A 21,857-nucleotide genomic window follows, 5' to 3' on the forward strand; every position below is an offset into this window, starting at 1 on the left:
TAAAACATACTGATAGGGTGCACATTTTAAGTAGTGTGATGAAAACGTTCCCGTCCCTTGCATTTTAGGGAATAAAGTTCCTGATTCAATTTGTGAGTGTTCAATTAAAATAAACATTCAAGGTTTAACTCGCAATTCTAGGATGTTTAATTAAGGCAAATTTGTATCTATTTATCAACCTAAAAAGATTTTTTTTATTTTAACTTATATATTTATACATCATGTAATTAAATAAGATGCTGATTTTAAGCCTAATTTGTTTTTAACTTCATTATGTATTAAAGAAATGTAGTAAAAAAAAGGATAAAGATGTAGGTTAAGGACATCTCAAGAAGTGTTCAACTAGTTAGAAGTTATAAGTATTACTAGTAATAAGAAAAGTGCTACAAAAAATAAATATCAAATATTTAATATTAAAAGGAAATTTTTTTTTGAAAGACTATTTTAAAAAAATTGTGGTGGACTCAAAATTATAAACTTAAACTTTCTGCAGAAATATGAACTTTAACTTCTACCAAGAATACAAACTTTAATTTCCACTCAGCAATGTGGCACAAGAACAACCGCCATTGAATTGTCAGTCACGGTTCCTCTTGGCAGGTTTTGCTTGTTGGTCGTGCCTTTGGCGCTCATGCAGAACGACATGTTAATTTGTGATGTTCGTGGCTACAATTTAAGTGTTCTCAATGTTTTTAGCATTGTTCTTACTAAATTTAAATATTTTTTAGCGTTTTACATCAAGAATGTTTCGACATCTTTTAAGAAGTGTTCCTTGGCACAAAAGTGGTGTACTTACGCCACCATCAAAGTGGTAACTAAAGTGGCGACCCGGATGTGATATGAACACGCAACCTTTGGATATATATTTTTATAATTTTTATCTTGGCTACACTGCATTTTGTTTAACAGAAAAGGCCGAAATTTTTGTTTGTTCTTGCTTACTGAAAATCTGCAGACAGAGTAGTGTAGTAGTTATGCATTGGTCTCATACGCAAAAAGACACATGTTCAATCCTGGCTCCAGTCGGTGGATACTCAAGATTCAGAAAATCGACAGTGTCCATGTCATATGATTATGTGGCACGTAAAACACACCTTGAGTACTCGTCTGGCTTAGGGTGCTCCTGGCAAAATTATATTCCTAGTCCAGTTTTGCATCCAATAGAGCCCAGGTGCCTCCATCTGGTGGGGTCTCTAACGCAGCCCCATTAGAAAAACTGAAAATATTTGGTATGCCTCTGTACATAAGTAGAGACTGTTTTGTTTCTGCACACATAGCTTCAGTTTGATGCCATCTTTTACATCATTTTCATCTTTTGCAGCATACAGTAGATAAAAGGTATATTTCTAATAAATGCTTCCAAGCACATAATTTTATTTTCATCTGGTTTACTTTAGAATTTTCAGTTTAACTGAGCCAACTTGTTGCTATAGTGAACTATCAAGAATGCCACAGTTCCAAAAAACTGGCGAGTGCAGTGAGCAAGGGATGGAGCCCTCTTGTTATACAATTTAATATTCAACAAAATTATGTACTTTCTTTCTGAGTAGGAAAAATGATAACTAAAGCTATTTCTTACTTTCTTCTTTCATGTCAAGTTCTTGTACAGTATCACTAATTGAAAATGCAACTTCATGCTTTGGACATTCAACAGAACACTTTGCCTGATTTTCTACATTTTCCTAGATGAAAAAAAAAGATAAAATTATAAGTACTTTCAACTTGTTATGAAGTATTATTAAACTGAAATAAACCCAAATATCCGTTTTCAAACCGCATTATGCATTTCATAGCATATTGAAAAGCTGAACTCTAAACTGTAGATAGTCAAGAGTCGGGTAACAGGATTTTTTTTAGCAGTCTGTGATGCAGATCAAAAGTTAAAAAGTCTGCAAAGTAATTGTCATTAGATTAATCGAAAAATTTGAATTGGCATCAAGAAATTCTTTAAAATAGGAAGCTAATGCAAGTACATACTACCAGTGGCTTACATAAAGAAAAATATAGATTTATTTTAGCTGAAATTTAAGATTTTTTTCCTTTAAAACTTTGAAGCTTTTTACTTCTTCCAACTAAAAATAATCTGCAGACTTTGTCAAGAATCTGTGAGGCAGGTCATAGCGTTGCGCTGTTTCTGCTACCAGGTTCAAGAGATAGAAATGTTTTTGATTTCCATTTTCAACATTGATTATAATACTCTATGCAAAATACTATTAACTTCATTTGCTGATAAAAAATTACAGAAAAGAAGCTGAATATAAATACAGTCAAATTTCAATAGACCAGATGTGTAGAAAACAAGCAAAAAACCCCTCCGAGTTTTTCAAAAACTCAAATAAGAAAACATTAAAATTTAAAGCTTATTTAATGACATAAAATACACAATAGTTAGAAGAGAAATATAAATGGATAAAACTTTAAAAGAAAATGTTCAAAATAAACAAAGACAATTTAAGTGTTAAAAAATTATAATCGGAAAAATACATATGCAACATTAAAAACATTTGAATTGTCAAAGTCTTCAAAAGAAACTTACTACTTTTGACGAGTCATCACTCAATTTTGAGCATTTACAAGGCTGAAAAACTCTTTGCAGCAGTTTTCTCAGTGCATGGCGATCAGTTCCATTGGCATAAATGTGCCTCCTTAATTCGTACAGATCTTTACACTAAGAAAGATAAATTAATTTACGTAATGCATTAAAACTTTATTTAATTCATTAATAAGTTGGTTTCTTTCTTACTAAAGCGATTTTTCTATTTTCTACATTTTAAAATTCATCTTAGTTTATCTTCATATTTAATTCAATTTATTAAAATGTTGATAATTGTCGCGATCAAGGTTAGCCTTGAACTTTTATTTTTTGAACTTTTCCTTCCGCCCACCGCTTTTCTGATTTGAAGTGAACTGATTGAGATAAAAAATAAATAGAATCGTTTAGAACAACGAAAATGATTTTTTTTAATACAGTCCGATTTGCAAAGCTTGTTCTTTGAATTTGTAAATATTGTTAATATATTGAATTTTTTTCATTTGATAGTACTGTGATTTTTTTTTAGTCAATTTTAGTAACTCTCCATGAAGTCAAAAGATGCAAACGCTCGAAAGAATCGGAAAATGGTAAGATTTTTACCTGAAATTTAAACTTAAGATACCGATTATTACATTTTTTGGCACCCCCGGGTGGGCGTTTGCAACTATATTGAATTAAGTTAAAAACTAATAGTATTTGATCAAGATAGTTTTTTCTTAATATAAATGATGGAGAGTTTGAAGAAATTACGCACTCCATTACGAAGTGGTTTTTCGAGAATCGCCAACCAACTGGAAGAGTACTTAAAAGCTACAGATTGTAGTCATGATGAAATAGAAGTCTTAATTAACCAGTTGAGTGAGAAATGGTGTGCACTTGATATGAAAGAAAAAGAAATTCATGAAATATTAGCTAATGATTCTGATTGTACTCAAGAGGATTGTGATGTTGAATACAATGTGTATGAGTCGTACAAAGAAAAATTCATACAACTTAGAACGAAAGCTGATAAAATGCTGCGCAGTACTAATAATGAAATTTCAACTGTTGTGACTGAAACGGAGTTAAATAAACGCCGATTTAAGTTACCGCGAGTCGAGTTGAAAAAATTTAATGGGGATATTAAGGAGTGGCTCGGTTTTTGGGGTCAGTTCAGAAAAATTCATGAAGACGTAAATATAGCACCTGAAGATAAATTTATTTATTTAACTCAAGCTACTGTAGAAGGCTCCCGTGCCAGGGAACTCGTTGATTCGTTTCCCCCATCTGTGGAAAATTACGAACAAGGAATTGAATGCTTAACTGCCAGATTTGGTAGGGAAGACTTGCTCATTGAAGTTTATACAAGAGAATTATTGAGTCTAGTGCTGACGAATTCAATGGGTCAAAAGAAGATGCACCTGGCCAAGTTATATGATAAAATAGAATCACATATCCGAGCATTAAATTCCCTGGGTGTTACTTCCGACAAATATGCTTCGATTTTGTATCCATTAGTTGAAAGTTGTTTACCAGAAGATATTATTAGAATATGGGAAAGAAGCATGACTTTAAAAAATGAAAATACTAAGGAATTATATAAATTGACCTCTCTAATGAATTTTTTGAAAACAGAGGTTGAAGGGGAAGAAAGAATTTCCTTAGCAAAAGAAAGTTTCAGCTTCGATTCGAAGCAAATGAAGAAACATTTCTCACCACCTCGCCCGAGTAGAGGGGAAGAAGAGAAGATTCCAACTGCAGTCGGACTTTTTGGTTCCACAAATTCGAACACGTGTGTATTTTGTGAGAAGAAAAATCATGAATCATCTGCTTGCCGATATGTGCTGAAAATGAATTTAGATGATAGAAAGAAGATATTAATGAAAAAGGGCTGTTGTTTTTACTGCCTTAAAGTGGGTCATAGAACTTGAACGTGTAAAGTAAGAATTAATTGTGAGCGATGTAATGGAAAACATGCAACTATAATGTGCAACGAAAATAAACACCAAGAGCGCGATAAATTGAAAACAGACGTGCTGAAAGAGAATGACAGTCAAAATGCTATGAATGACACAGTGCTAAGCAACCGCACTTGTAGTCCGAACATTCTGTTACAAACTTTGTACGTCAGATTACGAGGCAACAAGGGAGGGAAAATCGTGAGATGTCTTATTGATTCTGGCTCCCAACGGTCATATCCGAGTAAACGAGTCGCTGAAGAAATGCAATATGATCATCTTAAAGAAGAGAAAGTTATACATAATTTGTTTGGTGGTAAAGAACACATAGAAAAACATTACCGACACAGAGTATTAGTCAGCAGTATTAACAAAGAATATCACTGCAATTTTGAGGTACTTGACCAAGAAAAAATATGTTCTAAAATACCAACTTTGAAGTTAGATCCATGTGTGCGTAAGAATTGAATAAAAGAAATATAATTTTTACAGATCAATTGATTCCAAAAGAAACAGAATCCGAAGACATAGACCTGTTAATTGGAGCCAATGTATCCGGTAAACTTCTCAATGGAAGAGTCATAGTTCTGCCGTGTGGACTCGTAGCTCTCGGAACTCATCTTGGATGGACCTTGATGGGGAAGATGCCAATTGATGATCCTGATAACAATTCTACGATGGTAGTAACAAATTTATTTATGAAAGATTTTACCAGTCCAGAAATGTGAAACTTAGATGCAATAGGTATTACTGGTCCGATCGCTAAAAAAGACATGGAAGAAAAGGAAATAAAAAATGGCTCTGAATCTAAAAAAGGTGAAAAGACCACTAATGAAGATCCGGTGGAAGTAGATGCAGTGCAATCAAATGAAGTGAATGCTTTAGAAGAAAGTGCAAAACCTGTTACTCCTGCTGAAGAATTGATGGATACTAAAACAGAAACAGATGTGAAAGAAGAAAATATAGATGAGAAAGAAGGAAGTATAGATGAGGAAGAAGATAAAGAAAATGATACGCTTTCTAAAGAGGAAATAGTTTAATCTGTTGAGCAACAAAAGGATGCCAGTGTTGAGCATTTAGATGAAAATTTACCCATCTCTGATCCCGAGCATTTAGATGAAAATTTATCCATCTCTGATCCGAAGCATTTAGATGAAAATTTACCCATCTCTGATCCTGAGCAAGAAGGCCGAGCTAACTAGTTGCTTTCTTCTGATCTAGAAGACTTTCAAGAAGCAAAAAGGGTTGAGAATCCAGACGACCTTCTTTCCAGGAGCCACCCAGCTAAACAGCTGCTGAAAGTGAAATGGTGGGAGAACCCGATTCGGTTAAAAAAGAATGAAGACGAATGGCCACAATTTGATTTAGTTTTCAATGATGAAGAAATTCCTCGAGAAAAGCGAAGGAGTGCTGTGATAAATACCCAAGTCAATGTGGAAAGCGAAGATATGTTTCACAGATACTCAAATTATCCGAGACTCATTAGAATCATTGGATGGATTTATAGGTTCGACTTGAATTCAAAGTCTAAAAATTCTAAACAAAAAGGAAATCTAAGTGTACAGGAGATGAAAAATGCGGAAAAAAGTTTACTAAAGATGGTACAACAAGAATCATTTCCAGAAGGAATCTATGAACAACGAATGAGACAACTTAATCCCGTGATTGATAAAAATGGTCTCCTGAGAGTAGAAACAAGAATTTTTAGAAGGAAAGATAACAAGAATTTTCGATTGCCAATAATTTTGCCATCGCAACACAGAATCGTAAACATGCTCATAGAAAGTAAACATCAAGAACTTAGACATGCTGGAGTTCAGGCGCTGATGAATCATCTCAGAGAAAACTATTGGATTCTCCAGAACCGGAAAACGGTTAGAAAAGCTATCTCGACATGTGTACGATGCAAACGATTCACTGTGACCCATTCAGAACCAGTGGCGGATCACCGCATAGGCCCATGAGGCGATAGCTGGGGCCTCAAGCAAAGCAGGGGGCCTCGGAGCCGCCAAGTGTCACATCCTCAAAATTATGGTTTTCCATGATAAATCCTCAAAACTCATGGAAATTGATAGATAATCATGGATTTTAGGCGCGGGATAATTGCTCATTGCTCCCAATAGAGATAGGGCCCCCTGAGTCTTAAGGGGCCCCAGGCTTCAGGTGCCTTTGTTTAGATTTCCCCAGGAGTTTGGATTTTCCTCATTCTTCCCAGAATTTTAGTACAAAATAGTATGTTTTTAAATACTCCACAAAACTATTTAGTACTTTCCGATAAAATGCAGTTAGTCTTGCTAGAATAATTTTTACCGTTCCAAGCAGTTTTTTTGGCTGAGTACTCCGTACACTCAGTCACTTACTACTCGGCTGAATAAAGAATATTCATCTTGTTTTTTAAAAAAAAAATATTGATCACGAAGATATTTACTTTAATTGGAATAGCCAAGGACAGGCCCCCGCAGTGCGGGGGGGGGGGGGGGGGGCACCTCCGTAAAGGGCCCAAAGGCCCATGAAATTGAAGGAAAAATTAAAAAAAAAAAACTAGCACTAAGGCTTATTAACATTACAAATATACACTGCTGACCTCTAGAGAAGGGCCTTACAGATTTTGATGCAGGGGTGGGGGCTAAAATTTATGGATCAGGGCCTGGCCAAGGACGTGTCTAGAGGGGGTTAGACCCCCCTCCCCCAAACAAACGATAACCAGTCGTCATTTGTCGCAGCATTATATCAGTCCTCAAAATATTCCAGTCGTCATTTGTGAGATTATGCCCGAGTCGGTGTTTTTAAGGCAAGTAAGATGTAACTCGACCTCTTCGAATGGTCACTTTTCTTGACGGACAATTATATTGCCCTTCCATATCGAGAAGGGAGCCTAAGGGAGCAGACAGATCTGTGGGGGGTCCAGATCGAAGCCATCGGCACAATGGCACACAGATGTGTTTTCTTTCTTTACTTTTTGCAAAGTTTCCCGCTTTCCCACCAGTAACCAACCCGTAACAAGATAGCTTTATGGCGTATTTAGTTAAATAAGTAATTTGGAAACGGCGGGAATTTTTTCTTTTTCTTTTTTTGGAGGAAGAACGAAGAACGTTCGTCATTCGCTGTTTTGATTCACTCGTGGTCATGAACGTGCTTTTGCTCTGTCTTCAATCAACGACAAGACCATTCTTTTTGAAATAAGTTTAATAATATGTTTTAACAACTTTAATTTTTAGAATTATGCTGCTATCATGGTGTTAAATGATGATATGGTGTTTTGAATATAATAGGTTTAATGGTACAAAGGTATAGCTTTTGGGGAAAAAAATATACTGTTCATTCTTCTTTAAATTATATTTCCATTACAGAGAAAAGGAACATCTGTTAATTCATTGCAAAAACGCTTTATAAAATTACTATAAAAATTTTAAATGCCTCTGCTGCGAAAGTAGTTGATTTTGAGTGTTCTCCTTCTTTCACTGGTGCCATTTGTTTGTAATATATTTTACAATTTCTACTTCATAAAGATTGTTTTTTTCATTAAAGACAAAAGTTTTATATATAAACTGTAGTTGGGGCAAACCTAGCCTGACAGCGTCGTAATGCAATAATTAAGAATTACTGCGTAACTTTCACAATGCTGCCAGGTTAGGTTTTCCCCAACTATAGAAGTGTTTCCGTTTTATTTTCAGGAGTGTACATATGCCATATTCTACGCAGGTAAAGAGCGTGTTTTAATGCTTCGAAAAAAAATAATGGTAATGATTTTAAGAAAAATTAAAAAAAAAAGCATAGGCTTTAAGGTTTACTTGAAAACTTCTGCAGAATAAGGATTTTCGAATTTTGAATTTCAGAAGAAAATAAATAATTCCAAGAAAATCTTCTTCATCAGCACAACAGCCTGGTGCAGGCCAAGGCTTTCTCCGTCTGCTTCCTCCAGGCTCCAAAAATTGACCGAAGGATCTTTCTTTCAAAAAAGAGAAGTCTGTTTTCCTCTGTTTTATTAATTGCCCATGTCTCACTACCTTATAAAATGATCGGTCTTATGAGGGTTTTCTATAGGTTTATTTTTGTATTAATGGAAAGGAGCTTAGAATTTAATTGGCTCTTTAAGCCATAGTAGCATCTATTTGCCATCAAAATTCGATTTCCAATTTCAACTTTAAACTCATTATTACTGGTAATAAGCGTACCCAAGTATTTAAACTGGGTGACTCCTTCAAAAGTATAGTTTCCAATATTAAATTCCAGGAAAATACTGTCAAAAAATCTGGATACTCAGAAATTCTGATGTTTCTTTTATATTTTTTTCATTCTGTAAACGTACTACGAAAGAAATTCATCATCCAACTGAAGTCAAAAAATAAATAAATAAATAAATAAATAAATAAATAAATAAATAAATGAATAAAATAAATAAATTAAAGGAACGAAAATAAAAGGGCTTCATTGATGACTTATTAAATGACTCTCGAAAAATTACTGGCCCTAATGTTACAAAATATGGACTTAAAAATCACCTTTTTAAGACTTAAATTTCAGGAAACATTCGAACAAAGTTCCCCGAACTGCCTTCCTTTAATATTATAAGAAAATCAAGTTTTTTAAACTACACTGGTGCCATTTGTTTGTAATATATTTTACAATTTCTACTTCATAAAGATTGATTTACTCATTAAAGGCAAAAGTTTTATAAACTGTAGTTGGGGCAAACCTAGCCTGACAGCGTCGCAATGCTATAATTAAGAATTAGACCTGCGTAACTTTCACAATACTGCCAGGTTAGGTTTTCCCCAACTATAGAAGTGTTTCAGTTTAATTTTCAGGAGTGTACATATGCCATATTCTACACAGGCAAAGAGCGTGTTTTAATGCTTTGAAAAAAAAAAATGATGGTAATGATTAAAAAATTTTCTTTAAAAACATAGGCTTTTAGATTTACTTGAAAACTTCTGAAGAATAAGGATTTTCGAATTTTGAATTTCAGAAGAAAATAAACAATTCCAGGAAAATACTGTTAAAAAATCTGGATACTCAGGAATTCTGATTTCTTCATTCTGTAAACGTACTACAAAAGAAATTCATCATCCAAATGAAGTCGAAAAATAAATAAATAAATAAAGGAACGAAAATAAAAGAGTTTCAGTGATGACTTATTAAATGACCCTCGAAAAATGTACTGATTACAAAATATGGTCTTAAGAATCGCCTTTTTAATACTTAAAATTTCAGGAAATATTCGAGCAAGGGTCCCCGAACTGACTTCCTTTAATATTATAAAAAAATCAAGTTTTTTAAACTACACTTAGAAAAAACTTAAGTGGAATAACCCCTGAGTAAAAGAAAAAAAATTGCTGAAGCTTAGGACCATAATTTTTGAACAAATTTTCACGGAAGAGATTCGGCACCTCTTTCTTGAAAAATTGTTTATCATGTAAAGTTTGTCTACAATTGCGTTTTTGAAATTTCAATTTCGAAAATTGGGAAGGGGGGGGAGAGAGAAATTGATTTCGATGTATTTTTAAAAAAGATTGATCGGGGCTCCATCCCTTACCCTAACGTTGATAAATATGGCCTATAATTGCGTTTGTAAGGCTTCAATTTCTACTACTTTCTGCTGAGACACCTGCACCGTTTTGTCCCCAAACATCAGCAAAGAAAGTTTAAAATTACGTTTTTAAAACTTCAATTTCAAAATTTTTCCGGGGCAGAACCCCCGGACCCCCCTTCACTTCTCAGATCACAGGTTTCCTCTTTTTTTTTTGTTAAGTGCCCCGCCCTTCTAAGACTTTTTTCTGGTTGCGCCACTAAATTACACTTGCATTGGAAAACTGAGTAAAGCTGGGATTTTGCTAAATGACAGAAATGGGGGCTCGGTGGAAATCTCCTCTTGCACTAAGTTACGAAAAAATATAGTTATTTTTTTGTCAGAAATTTCGTTTTTCCCTTTTAAAGAAGAATGTAACTGCGCCCCCACCTCTTCCAAAACTTGTTTTTTTTATCCAATATATATATATATATATATATATATTGTGTCAATAGAGGGCCTCTGGATCAGGCTGCGCCTGGGGCCTCACAATCCCATGATCCGCCACTGTTCAGAACCGAAATGCCCGCCTTTACCTGAGGATCGAGTTAGAGATGCAACAATATTCGAAATCACAGGAACAGATCTTGCTGGACCGTTATACTTGAGAGACGGAACGAAAGCCAGGATAGTTCTCTACACTTGTGCTGTGTATCGTGCGGTGCATATAGAACTGATAACCTCTTTAACAGCAGAAGCCTTTTTCCAAGCGTTAAGAAGATTTATTGCTAGACGAGGAAGGCCAGAAATGTTATATTCCGATAATGGAGGCAACTTCGTTAAAGCTCACAATGAATTAAGCAAACTAGATTGGGGAAAGATCAAATCACAGTCTTCGCTGAAGAAAATAACCTGGAGGTTCATACCACCTTCAGCCCCTTGGTGGGGCGGATGGTGGGAGCGTTTAATAGGTACGATAAAGCAAATTCTGCGTCGAGTTTTTGATCAAGCTTCACTGACTTACGAAGAGCTGAACACAGTAATGTGTGATATCGAAAGCCTGATAAACTCAAGACCTTTAACGTACTTGTCAGAAGATGTAAATGATTTGGTTGCACTGTCTCCTTCCATGTTCCTTCAAGAAGCCAGAGAATGCGGCGTACCTGATATCGATATAGTAGATGTCACCTACTTGCGAAAAAGATATTCATATCTACAACGAGTACGTGAAGACCTACGAAAGAGATTTCGGCAAGAATACCTTGGACAACTGAAACATGCAAGAAAATGTCCAAAGGAAGCTAAGCTTCCTTCTGTAGGCGAAATTGTTCTCATAGGATCAGACAACCTAAAACGGTTGCAATGGCCACCTGGACGAATTTTTGAAGTCCTACCAGGCAAGGATGGCATTGCCAGAGTTGTCCACATAAAAACTAAGTCCGGAATCGTCACACGTCCTGTGCAACGTGTTAACAGTTTAGAAATAACAGAAAACGATGAAGGTACACTTTTGAGAGATAAAGCCACTACTCGAAAGAACCAGGAACCAGTGGTAACGCGAAGTGGACGAATAGTAAAAGAACCCAAGAGACTAGGCTCCACAGCAGATTGAGTTCTTCATAGGTGGAGAGCTCAAGGTAGGAGGATGTCGCGATCAAGGTTAGCCTTGAACTTTTATTTTTTTAACTTTTCCTTCCGCCCACCGCTTTTCTGATTTGAAGTGAACTGACTGAGATAAAAAATAAATAGAATCGTTAGAACAACGAAAATGATTTTTTTTAAATACAGTCCGATTTTCAAAGCTTGTTCTTTGAATTTGTAAATATTGTTAATATATTGAATTTTTTTCGTTTGATAGTACTGTGATTTTTTTAATCAATTTTAGTAACTCTCCATGAAGTCAAAAGATGCAAACGCCCGAAAGAATCGGAAAATGGTAAGATTTTTACCTGAAATTTAAACTTAAGATACCGATTATTACAGATAATAACAGTAAGAGTATTGATTTTTACAAAGACAAATGTGACGACCAGCAACAGGCTCTGGGCCCAGCTAGGCTGGTCCTAGTCAGTTTATTAGCCCCCAATGAAGATCAATGGCCCTCTTAAAGCTATCCACCCCCTTGCTCGTGACTGCCTCTTCCGATAAGCTGTTCCAAGTGCCCACAACACTACTACTGTGTGACCACGGATTGTATGGAAAGACAAATATCAGTTTTACAGCCGAAAATGGACAAATCTATTATTTTTAGCGATGTCAGCTTTTGCAGAAGCAAAGTCTCATTCAAATAAGCGGAATATACGCATCAAATTTTTACTTTTCTCCCTCATTCAGATTGATTCGTCTCATCTGAATGTTTGAAAATTCCATACAATCTGTGGTTGGACAGTAATGTAGTAGTTTTTCCTAATTTCCTGATTAGCCTGAGATTTGAATAGCTTAAAACAATGACTCCTCATTCTGCTTTCTGTGCAAATATTTAACCCATTAACATCTTTTATTTTGATAAATTTAAACAACTGAATAATGCCCCGTCAGATTTTCCTTTGATCCAGGTTATACACATTTATTGATGTATGTGTTTGATCAAGTCAAATCAATATCACTAGGCCTGTCTTTTCAAAATTATCAAGGGGAGCAAAATGTACAACTCTATACATATAAAAGGAAAAAAAAATGCATACTCAAATGTTTATTAACTTCATGTTTCTAAAATTCAGGTAGGCGCATTGATCCCGATCACCCAAATGACGTAAGCCTGCTTGTACACGAAGCAAAAGCTAATAGCAAGTGTAGCTATTACTAATTACATCTTGATCAAGAAAGGGAAAGTAATTTAGTGAATAGAATTTACCAAGTTCACTATGATATTTGATTTGCACAGTTGAACAAAGTGGAATTTGCACATGAGGGGAAGTTGCATTACTTAATGTGTTTATATAATAAAATATGACCTAGTTTCCACTAGTTATGAAAATATTGTTTCATACCTTAAAAAATTTTCGTATGAATTAACATTTGATTTTAACACAGGAACAATTTGGTAAAAGCCACATGACTCAAAAACAAAACAAAGATTGTCTCGACATCAGTGTTCACCAGGGGCGTGCACAAGAAGGAGGGGGGGGGCACCTGTTGGCCTGGGCCCAAGATTTTTAAAATGAGGAGTGAAATATATGTGGGACGCTGGGGTAAACGATATGGAGGGGGGGGGGACATAAAAGTCATTTGTGGCAGGCCCCAAAACTTCTGTGCAAGCTACTGGTGTTCACCATTACTTTTCATGCCTTGCAGTAAGAATGGATTACTTTCGCTTTGGTTGTCTTCTTAAAGCTTCATGGTATTGATGCATATAGTGTTTATTGGCAATTAGTAATTAGCTGTGGTAAGAAATGCCTTTCCTGTCCAAGTTTATCAAATAACCTAAATGTTTACCCAGCATGAGGTAAGAAACCTTCTTGGAAAAATTCCCAAGAAGCAGAAAGTTATGGTACATAAAAGTAAACATGAAAATCTAATAATTTTGGGTTGCAAGAGCAATTTGAAGATTATTTTCTTGAAACAATTCTGAGGCTCTGTGGGAGGACCCATGGAGACACTCTCAAGGCTTGTTGCATTTTGAGAGATTTACAAAAACACAAAAGTATAATTTTTCAGTAATTCATGTAGAACAAGAATCTTTCAGAAGCCATGTTACACTGAATTTTCCTATGAATTATGAGTAATTTGTCCAACACCTAAAAATGTTCCCTTTCTCCTAACATTGGACAACTTTTGAGGTCTTTGCTCATAATAAAAATAAAATAATAATAATAAACCTTAAATGAACAACAATTGTTTTCAGTCAAACCTTGATAACTACAACCTCCTTTATCTCAAAGCCCTTGCATCTCTCTCCCCTGAATTGTACATAAAAATTCTTACGTATTTTGTATAATTATCTTGAAATTCATGTTTTAAATCCTTGAGATGTCAAAATTTTCCACAGTAGCAACAGTGGTGTGTCTGATGGTAAGCTGACTTAGTGGCCATGTGGGGCCCCGCGATGGGCCCTGAATATCTAAAACAAGAGTACATTATGGTTGTAGATATTACTACTGTTTGACCATCGATTACATGGAAAGGCTAATATCCGGATTCATAGGCAGAAATGGAGGTATCTATTAGTTTATAGGGGTGTTGGTTGGTTTGTTACAGAAGTGCACTTTTGCCTCTTATATCTTATTTAGCCTTAGTTTTGCAAAAATGAAAATTTGCTTTCAGCAACATTTTTTTAATCCAAACTATATTCGATCTATATTCTCACGGCAAAAATTAATTGATTTATTTATTCACAACAAAGTTTTGAACTTACCATTTTGCTTTTACACTCCTGAACGAAATGAAAATATTTTCTTTTCTTTTTGTTGTTTCCATGGTAACTATTTTATTTTAGAGAATGCAATAAATGAATAAGGCACTAGTGACATTATAAAACGCGTGCATCAAAAAATCCCATCGTTATTTTCCCTTCTCCCCTGCCAGATTCATTCAGATGGAATAGTCTTTACTTGGCAGATTGTCAAACTACATACAATCCGCGGTCAAACAGTAACTGTAACTAAACAAACGAGTTTATTTTGCAGCCGGGGACTGATATACCAGTTGGCTCACGAGGCTTGGTTAAGGGCTCAAATTTGTTTCACCAATATTTTGAAACATCGACAATAAAAAATTAATTGATGATTTTGCTACAAGTGAAACATGATGAAAATTTACATAAGGTACTTAAATAAAAATTATTATGTACCAACATGGCTTTTAATTTTTGTTTATACTTTATTTTTTATTATATTAGAACTTCTATTTTTTATATAAGTTTGGAGGGGGGGGGGTAAAATTTTTACCGCTTACGGTCCCCATTTCACTTTATCCGCTTCTGAGTACCAAGTTTTAACTGTTGTTGTTCCATGGTAATTTTTGTAGTAGAGCCAGTTCCAGAGACGTCTGCTCATAATTTTTCACCCCCTCTTTCCTGGAAAGTCATTGCCTCAGAGCAACACTAAGACATTTAATCTCAGGAACAACACTAAGATATCCTACTGTTTATTTGAGGCGACCAAATATAGGAGACTAAAGGAAGATAACAGGGAAATGTAGGTATCAGAGGGGTGTTTTAGCATTTTTTAGCTCAATGTTTTCCCAAGAGGTTAGCTTTGGGTTTTTCTTTAGAACAGGACCCACTTAGAGGACAGGGAGTCGAGTTTTCGTAGCTGAGCAGTTTTTAAACGAGAGCAGAGAAACATGTTCCTTATTATTTTTAACCCCTGACACACAAAGGAAGGGAGTTATAAGTTTGACGTGTCTGTGTGTGTGTGTCTGTGTATCTGTCTCTGGCACTCTAGTGCCTAAATGGATGGACTGATTTTGAAAAAAAAAATTTTGTTTGAAAGGAGAGTTGATTGAGAAAGTTCTTAGCTTGGTTGCGTCTTCGGATGATATTAATTAACAAAGATATTAATTAAAAACCTCTAAAAGGTTTTTCCCATGAAAAGATAGTTAAAAATTTTAAAATTTAGTAAGGTCAGTTGGGGTAAGTGCGGTCTTGGGGCAAGTGCGGCTTAGGTTAATAATAAGAAACCGGGAATATCTGTAAGGCTGCTTGCCATCTGGGTAGCTTGGTAAACAATATTACTTTGCACTGAGTGCACTAGGTCGCACTACTTGAATGATAACTCTACTCCCTACCTCGTTTCCTAAATTTTCTCATTCCCACTACAGTGCCATGTTGTTATGGTTCGAGAAATCATCGTTTCTTCTGTTGTTGTTCTCACTTTTTCGTGCTTCCAAAACGTAAGTACAACTATTTCATGTCTACTTTTCGTATTTTTAAAGCTGAGATTTATTATTTTTTACTTTAAAATCAATTTTAGGGCTGCACTTGTCCCGGAAAATTATACGACTGGGAAAGTGCGGCCCGAAAAAAAAGGGGCAAGTGCAGCCTCGCATTTCTTGGGACTGCACTTTTCCATTAATCTGGCAATGTTCTTTTATGACAGATATAGTTTGCTTGCAACGATTTAATGAAGCAATGTAATTTATTTTTAATCCCTGCATCAATGTCTAACTAACAATAAGTGTCACTAGTCTATATTGCTCCAATATAACTGCTTATATATACTGCTTCATAATATAAATTAAATTGTTAATTACTATATTAAGTGTACTTATACAAAAAAATATGTTCAAGTTCCTCAAAGACATGTTACCTTTTGTCAGTTGTATAGTTACCTTTTGTATTATTAAGTTAATATTTTATAAGTTCGTTGATATTCAAGTTTTAAAGATTATTCCTTGATATGCAAGTTTTGTTTTTGTTTTTTTTAAGCTTATTAGCATAATAAAAGTAATCTTTCATGTTCTTTATTTAATTTAAAGTAAAAACTTCATAATTTTGTTTAATAATCCATTGTTCCTTGAAGGTTCTTCATTTTACATTGACAGGTTTCGTTATTAAAAATGTAATAACTTCCCAATGAATAGGTGAAAATGAAAATAAAAAAAATCGTTTTTAATCAGGAAAAAATACTCTACTGATTGCATTTGCCCCTTATTTTCTCAAATGGTTTTTTAAAAAAATTCAGATAGGTGATGCTCTTGCCCCACTTTTATTGAGAAAGTGCGGCCCTAGAGCACAATAGTTTAAAACAATTTTTTTCAACTTTTTTACCTGCAATGATTTTAACAGGCTCATGTCTTGGAAAACACACTAAAACAGGTAACATACGAAATAAAAATTAAAATTTTTTTATCAAGTCTTGTAATGTCTAGGCCAGTGGTTCCCAACCTTTTTTGGCCCATCGCCCCTTTCGGAAGTTAAACTACAACTATCGCCCCCCACGTTCTTCCCTTAAAAACACAAATTAGATGGCGCTGATTTTAGTGAAGATTAATGTTACTGAATGCCTAATTTTAGTTAAAGCTTCAAAAAGTGCATGATAAAGCAATAATTAGCTTTAAAACTGAATTTTTGTATTCTTAACTCCTTTCCCCCCCCCCAAAAAAAAGAAAAAAGGTAATTTGAAGTGCTTTAATTAACCAGTGTCATTTACATATACATAGCAAAAATAAGAATACTGCATTTTTCAGTAACATGCTTTTTTTAAAATTGAAATCCGGAAAAAATTGGAAATTTTTTTTTTACCTTTTTAATCGCTGCCTTGTGCTTGATGGAACTCCGTTAAAGCTTTGATGTATGGCTTTATATTAGTGAGATTTAATCTGAGGTCCCCTTTGAGGCAGATGTCCAATCTATTTCTTTGCTTCATGAGAAGCTGCACTACAGAGCTAAATCCTCTTTCAACTAAATATATTGAGAGGAATGAGATGTGGAGCTGTTCAACTTTTTTCCAAAGTTGTGGGTAAGTTCCCATAAGCTTCACCCAGGCAAGTTCGTAACCGTATTGCTTGAAAGTAATTTTTGATTCACAATCAATTTTCAAATCCATAAACTCAGTCTGAAAAGAGTTTTACAGTTCATCCACATTTTCAAAACTAAATGGGTCAAAAATCCAGTCAGGAATTTGTAAGTTGATCAAATCTGCAAACTTTGATTTCATGTTCTTTTTTAACTGATCAAGGTGATCCTTAAAAATTAAAATTTTTTCTTCAGGAAGTTCATCATCCACGATTAAACTTTTTTTAGAGTCGGAAACAGGATAAATTCTTTACGGTCAATATTTGCCTTGTGGATTTCGAATTTGACAATGAATGCTGAAATTATGCTTTTGCCCTTGATGAGGTTCATCTTGTTTCCTTGAAGCTTAATGTTGACTTCGTTCATTTTTTCAAAAATATCTGTGAGATACACAAGTTCCAATTTGCGATGTTTCAAATTCTTACTTAAAGCAGGATCGTGCAAGTCGAGAAACTCAGCTACAGAGTCGAATAATTCAAAGAAACAGCGCAAACAGTTTCCTTTGGAAAGCCATCTCACAGACGTATGTAAAAGCAAGTGTTCGAATTTTTCATCATTTTCATGGCAATGCTCTCGAAACAGGTGATGATTGAGAGAATTAGCTTTGATCTTGTTAATACCAGTAATGACTAGTTGTAAGGTTTCATGTAAAACACCACTCAATTTTTTTGCAGCCAAGTGTTGACGATGAATGACACAATGGATGGTAATCACTTCTGGCACTTCTTTTTAAAGGTGTGCAAGAAACCCAATATGACGACCCACCATGGCAGGGGCACCATCTGCTGTGCAAGCACTTACATTTGACAATGGAATTTCTTTTTCTTCAAAATAATCCTTCACCACTTTAAAAATAGACGATCCCTTTGTAATCAAAGTTCTGGCAAACAACATTTCCTCAGTTATTTCTTTCAGCTCATTAATAAACCTCACGTAAGCTAATAAAATAGCTCTGTTATCTCTCACAGTTGATTCATCAATCTATAGTGCAAATTTACTTTGCTTCAAAACATTTATAAGTTTGCACTCAACGTCAGGAGCCATTTCATCTATTCTCCTGGAAACTGTGTTGTTACTCAGGAGGAGAGATTGACTTATCTTTTTACTGGAGCCCTCACCAAGCAAAATTTCAACTATTTTTTTGACAGCCGGTAGAATAAAAGATTCGCCTATCGTATGAGGCTTACCACATTTTGCCATCAAAAGAGACACAAGCAAGAAGCCCTTGGTCAAGATCTTTTGCTTGTCTTCTAAGTAATTCACCCACCTTTGGCCGTTTATCCGCTTTTGTTTTGAGGTCTTGAAATTAACTAAGAGGTTTATTTATTTTGTCACCATGTACTCTTGACAAATGCTCTTTCATTCGCGAGGGCTTCATCGCTTCATTGCTAAAAAATGTTTTATCGCACAAAAGGCAATGCGGAAACTGCACATTTTGCGGTGACGTGACAAAACCAAATTTTAAATACTCTGCTGAATACTGCCGGCACTTCTTTTTCGAATTCATGTCTAACTTCCACACTACGAAACATGCACAATTAAACAGAAATTCACTAAATTAAATCAAACAATAGAAACTACTTAAGGAGGTTTATGCACTGATTGCAAGATCCTGAATCACAACTGATAAGTAAATGCAAAAATCCATTCCTACACATATCCATCCAACTTTTCAGGCATTAAATATATGCTGGCGCCAACGGTCAGACAGTGCTTACAAGATTTCTTTTCTTCCTCGTGAAAACGGCAATAAAATAAAAGATATTATTTTTCGCTTTTGGGATTTTTTTTTATCCGAACAGATATTATTGAGCTGTAAATCATACATGCCTTATTTTCTGGGAACGACTTTCTTTGATTTGACGTGCCATATGCTTGGTTGGGTATTATACAACATAGTTATTCTGTAACATATTTCTGAATTGTGTACCGATTTGTTTTATTAAATATACAGGGTGATTGAAATTAAAGTTCCACTTTCAAAACGCTATAAAAATAAAACCACTGGTCAGAATGACATCAAACTTCAACGGAATATTATCGAAGAAGGGGAGAACTTGATGGCAGAAGAAAAATAAATAGTTGGAATTTTTAGCAATAGATGGCGCTGTAAGTATCATATTTAATAGTGGTCGACTACAAATGACAAATAAACCAAAAAATATTACCTGAGGTGAAACTATACGTTAAAACACTGTACTATTCAGCGTGCACGAGGGTATTGTTGTGATACTGTTAGTTAAGTAAGCCCATCCAACACGGAAAGGTCATATCACATCGGATGGGAAAAATTGGTTTTTAATTGTCCTGAGGCCGAAAACCACATAAAAAGCATCAATAAAAATCAAATCGGTCTTTAATTTTTGTGAGATTGGCGCAAAAGATGTTCAATATAATGTACCCCGTTTTCTGTAACAAGTTGAAATCGAGAAACAGCATGTTCTACGACTGATTGAAGTGTTTCCTGGGTCAGTGTTTCCTTCAGCTCAGCAAAGTTTGCAAACGGAGCACTGAACACAACAGCTTTCAGATAGCCCCATATCCAGAAGTCACACGGGTTGAGATCAGGTGATCGGGACGGCGAGGTCTTTCATTGAGACAGTCATAGTGAACTTATCAGATCCGAAATGAGGAAAAAAACGCGTATTTGGCTTTTTATAACAACTTCAATGAGTCGGGCGCATGACAGGTGTTTTGATTTACATTTTCTGACACTTACAGCGCCATCTATTGCAAAAAATTCCAACTATTTATTTTTCTTTTGTCATACGTTTCCCCCCTTCTTCGATAATATTCCGTTGAAATTTGAGGTCAATCTGACCAGTGGTTTTATTTTTACAGCGTTTTGAAAGTGGAACTTTAATTATAATCACCCTGTAGTCTTTGAAAGGTTGAGAATTTCCCATTACCAGGTATCCAAATACCGGTCGCCCCCCAGAAATTTATCGCTCCCTAGAAGAGTTCGATCGCCCCATTGGGGGCGATCACCTACAGGTTGGGAATCACTGGTCTAGGCCTTAATAAAGTCGAACTATACAATTTAAGGGCTGCACTTCCCCCAACTCACCTTACCAAAATAAAGAGTTTTTTTCTACTTCTGATAGTATGTGTTTGGAACTTCCATGTTATATAGAATTCAAATTATAACGCTTTTTAAAGCAGATGTTAAATACGGCTAACCTTTATTCAGCAATTAGTAACTGAATTCGTTGTTGGCCCATTAGGAAATTAAAAGCAATGATTTAAAAAATATTTATGTTGCTAGTTTCTATTTGTTAAAAAAAAAAAAAAAAAAAAAAAAAAAAAAAACTTGTAATTGAGTTTTAATAGTAGAAGGCTTTTAAAAGGATTTTAAATTTTCCCTCTAAATTTCCTCCCTCCCTCTACATTTGCAACTTATTGGGGGGTTTTAAATTTTTTAATTTTACTTACTTGTTAACTCTTGCAAAAGGCTAGTGAAAAGCTTAAATTGAATGTGCTTGAACATAAAATAAGAATATTAACGTCTGTAAATGTCAAAAAAAAAAAAAACTTGCTACTCATTTCAAAATAACTTGTCAATCAGTATGTAAAGCACATGCATAAATATATATAGCATATGAGCAATTGTGAGCGTTACTGTAGCTGGGGCAAACCTAACCAGGCAGCTTCGTGAAGGCTACGCAGATTCTAATCACACTGGAAGGACACTGCCAGGTTAGGTTTGCCACAACTATGGCGTCAATTTTTCGAAAATATTGTTACGAATTCTGTAAATAGTAATTATTGTAGTAACGTAACCTGTAAATAGTTTCTTGTAATGAATATACAACCCCTTTACATTTGGCTAAAGTATACGATCCCCCTATTTCTTTTTTTGTTCATTGATAAAATTTGATAACGGTCTACTATTTTCCAGAAGCGTTTGGAATGTTGTGGAAACTTTTCGATGTTTATAAAAGCGTCCCGCGTGATAAAAAATTTAGTTTGGATTGAGAATTCGAACTGAGAGTGTATTAGCTCTGTTTATTGCGAGGCATTTCGCTGTATGTTTTTCGTATTTGGAAGTAAATACGTGTGTAACCGTTGAGTTTACGGTGTGGAGTGATACTTGTTTAATTGCTGATGAAATTTAGCAGTTGTTAACAATTTCTCCTGTACATAGTGTAAATAAAGATCCTGTGTTTTTATCAAGAACTGTGTCGTTCTTTCAAGAAAGTTGGAAGTCTCGCCGGATTCGTTACAATTGGCACCCAACGTGGGGTTTCTTCTGGACTTTATTGGAGTAAGTGTGACTTTGGACATTTTTTCATAAAGACTTTGAATTGGACTTTATTTTTATGGTGATTACTCGCGCAATGGATGACCAATTAAAACAACTTCTGGAAGCAATTAATGCTGTGAAAAGTGACTTGACTGAAAATTTGGCGGCTAATCAAGAAC

General features: G+C 35.0%; 1 protein-coding gene across 1 annotated transcript in view; it reads right to left on the reverse strand.

Annotated features, from left to right (window-relative positions):
• Positions 1 to 21,857, reverse strand: part of LOC129233968 (ATP-dependent DNA helicase Q4-like) — a 53,669-nt gene that overhangs the window by 9,293 nt on the left and 22,519 nt on the right. Inside the window, exons 7-8 of the mRNA XM_054867879.1 lie at positions 2,537 to 2,668; positions 1,580 to 1,682 (exon numbers count right to left, since the gene is read on the reverse strand). Of these exons, the coding sequence (XP_054723854.1) occupies positions 1,580 to 1,682; positions 2,537 to 2,668 (235 nt within the window). The remainder of the gene's footprint in view (positions 1 to 1,579; positions 1,683 to 2,536; positions 2,669 to 21,857) is intronic.

The sequence above is a fragment of the Uloborus diversus genome, unplaced genomic scaffold (genome assembly GCF_026930045.1).
Source record: "Uloborus diversus isolate 005 unplaced genomic scaffold, Udiv.v.3.1 scaffold_845, whole genome shotgun sequence".
Lineage (NCBI taxonomy): Eukaryota > Metazoa > Arthropoda > Arachnida > Araneae > Uloboridae > Uloborus > Uloborus diversus.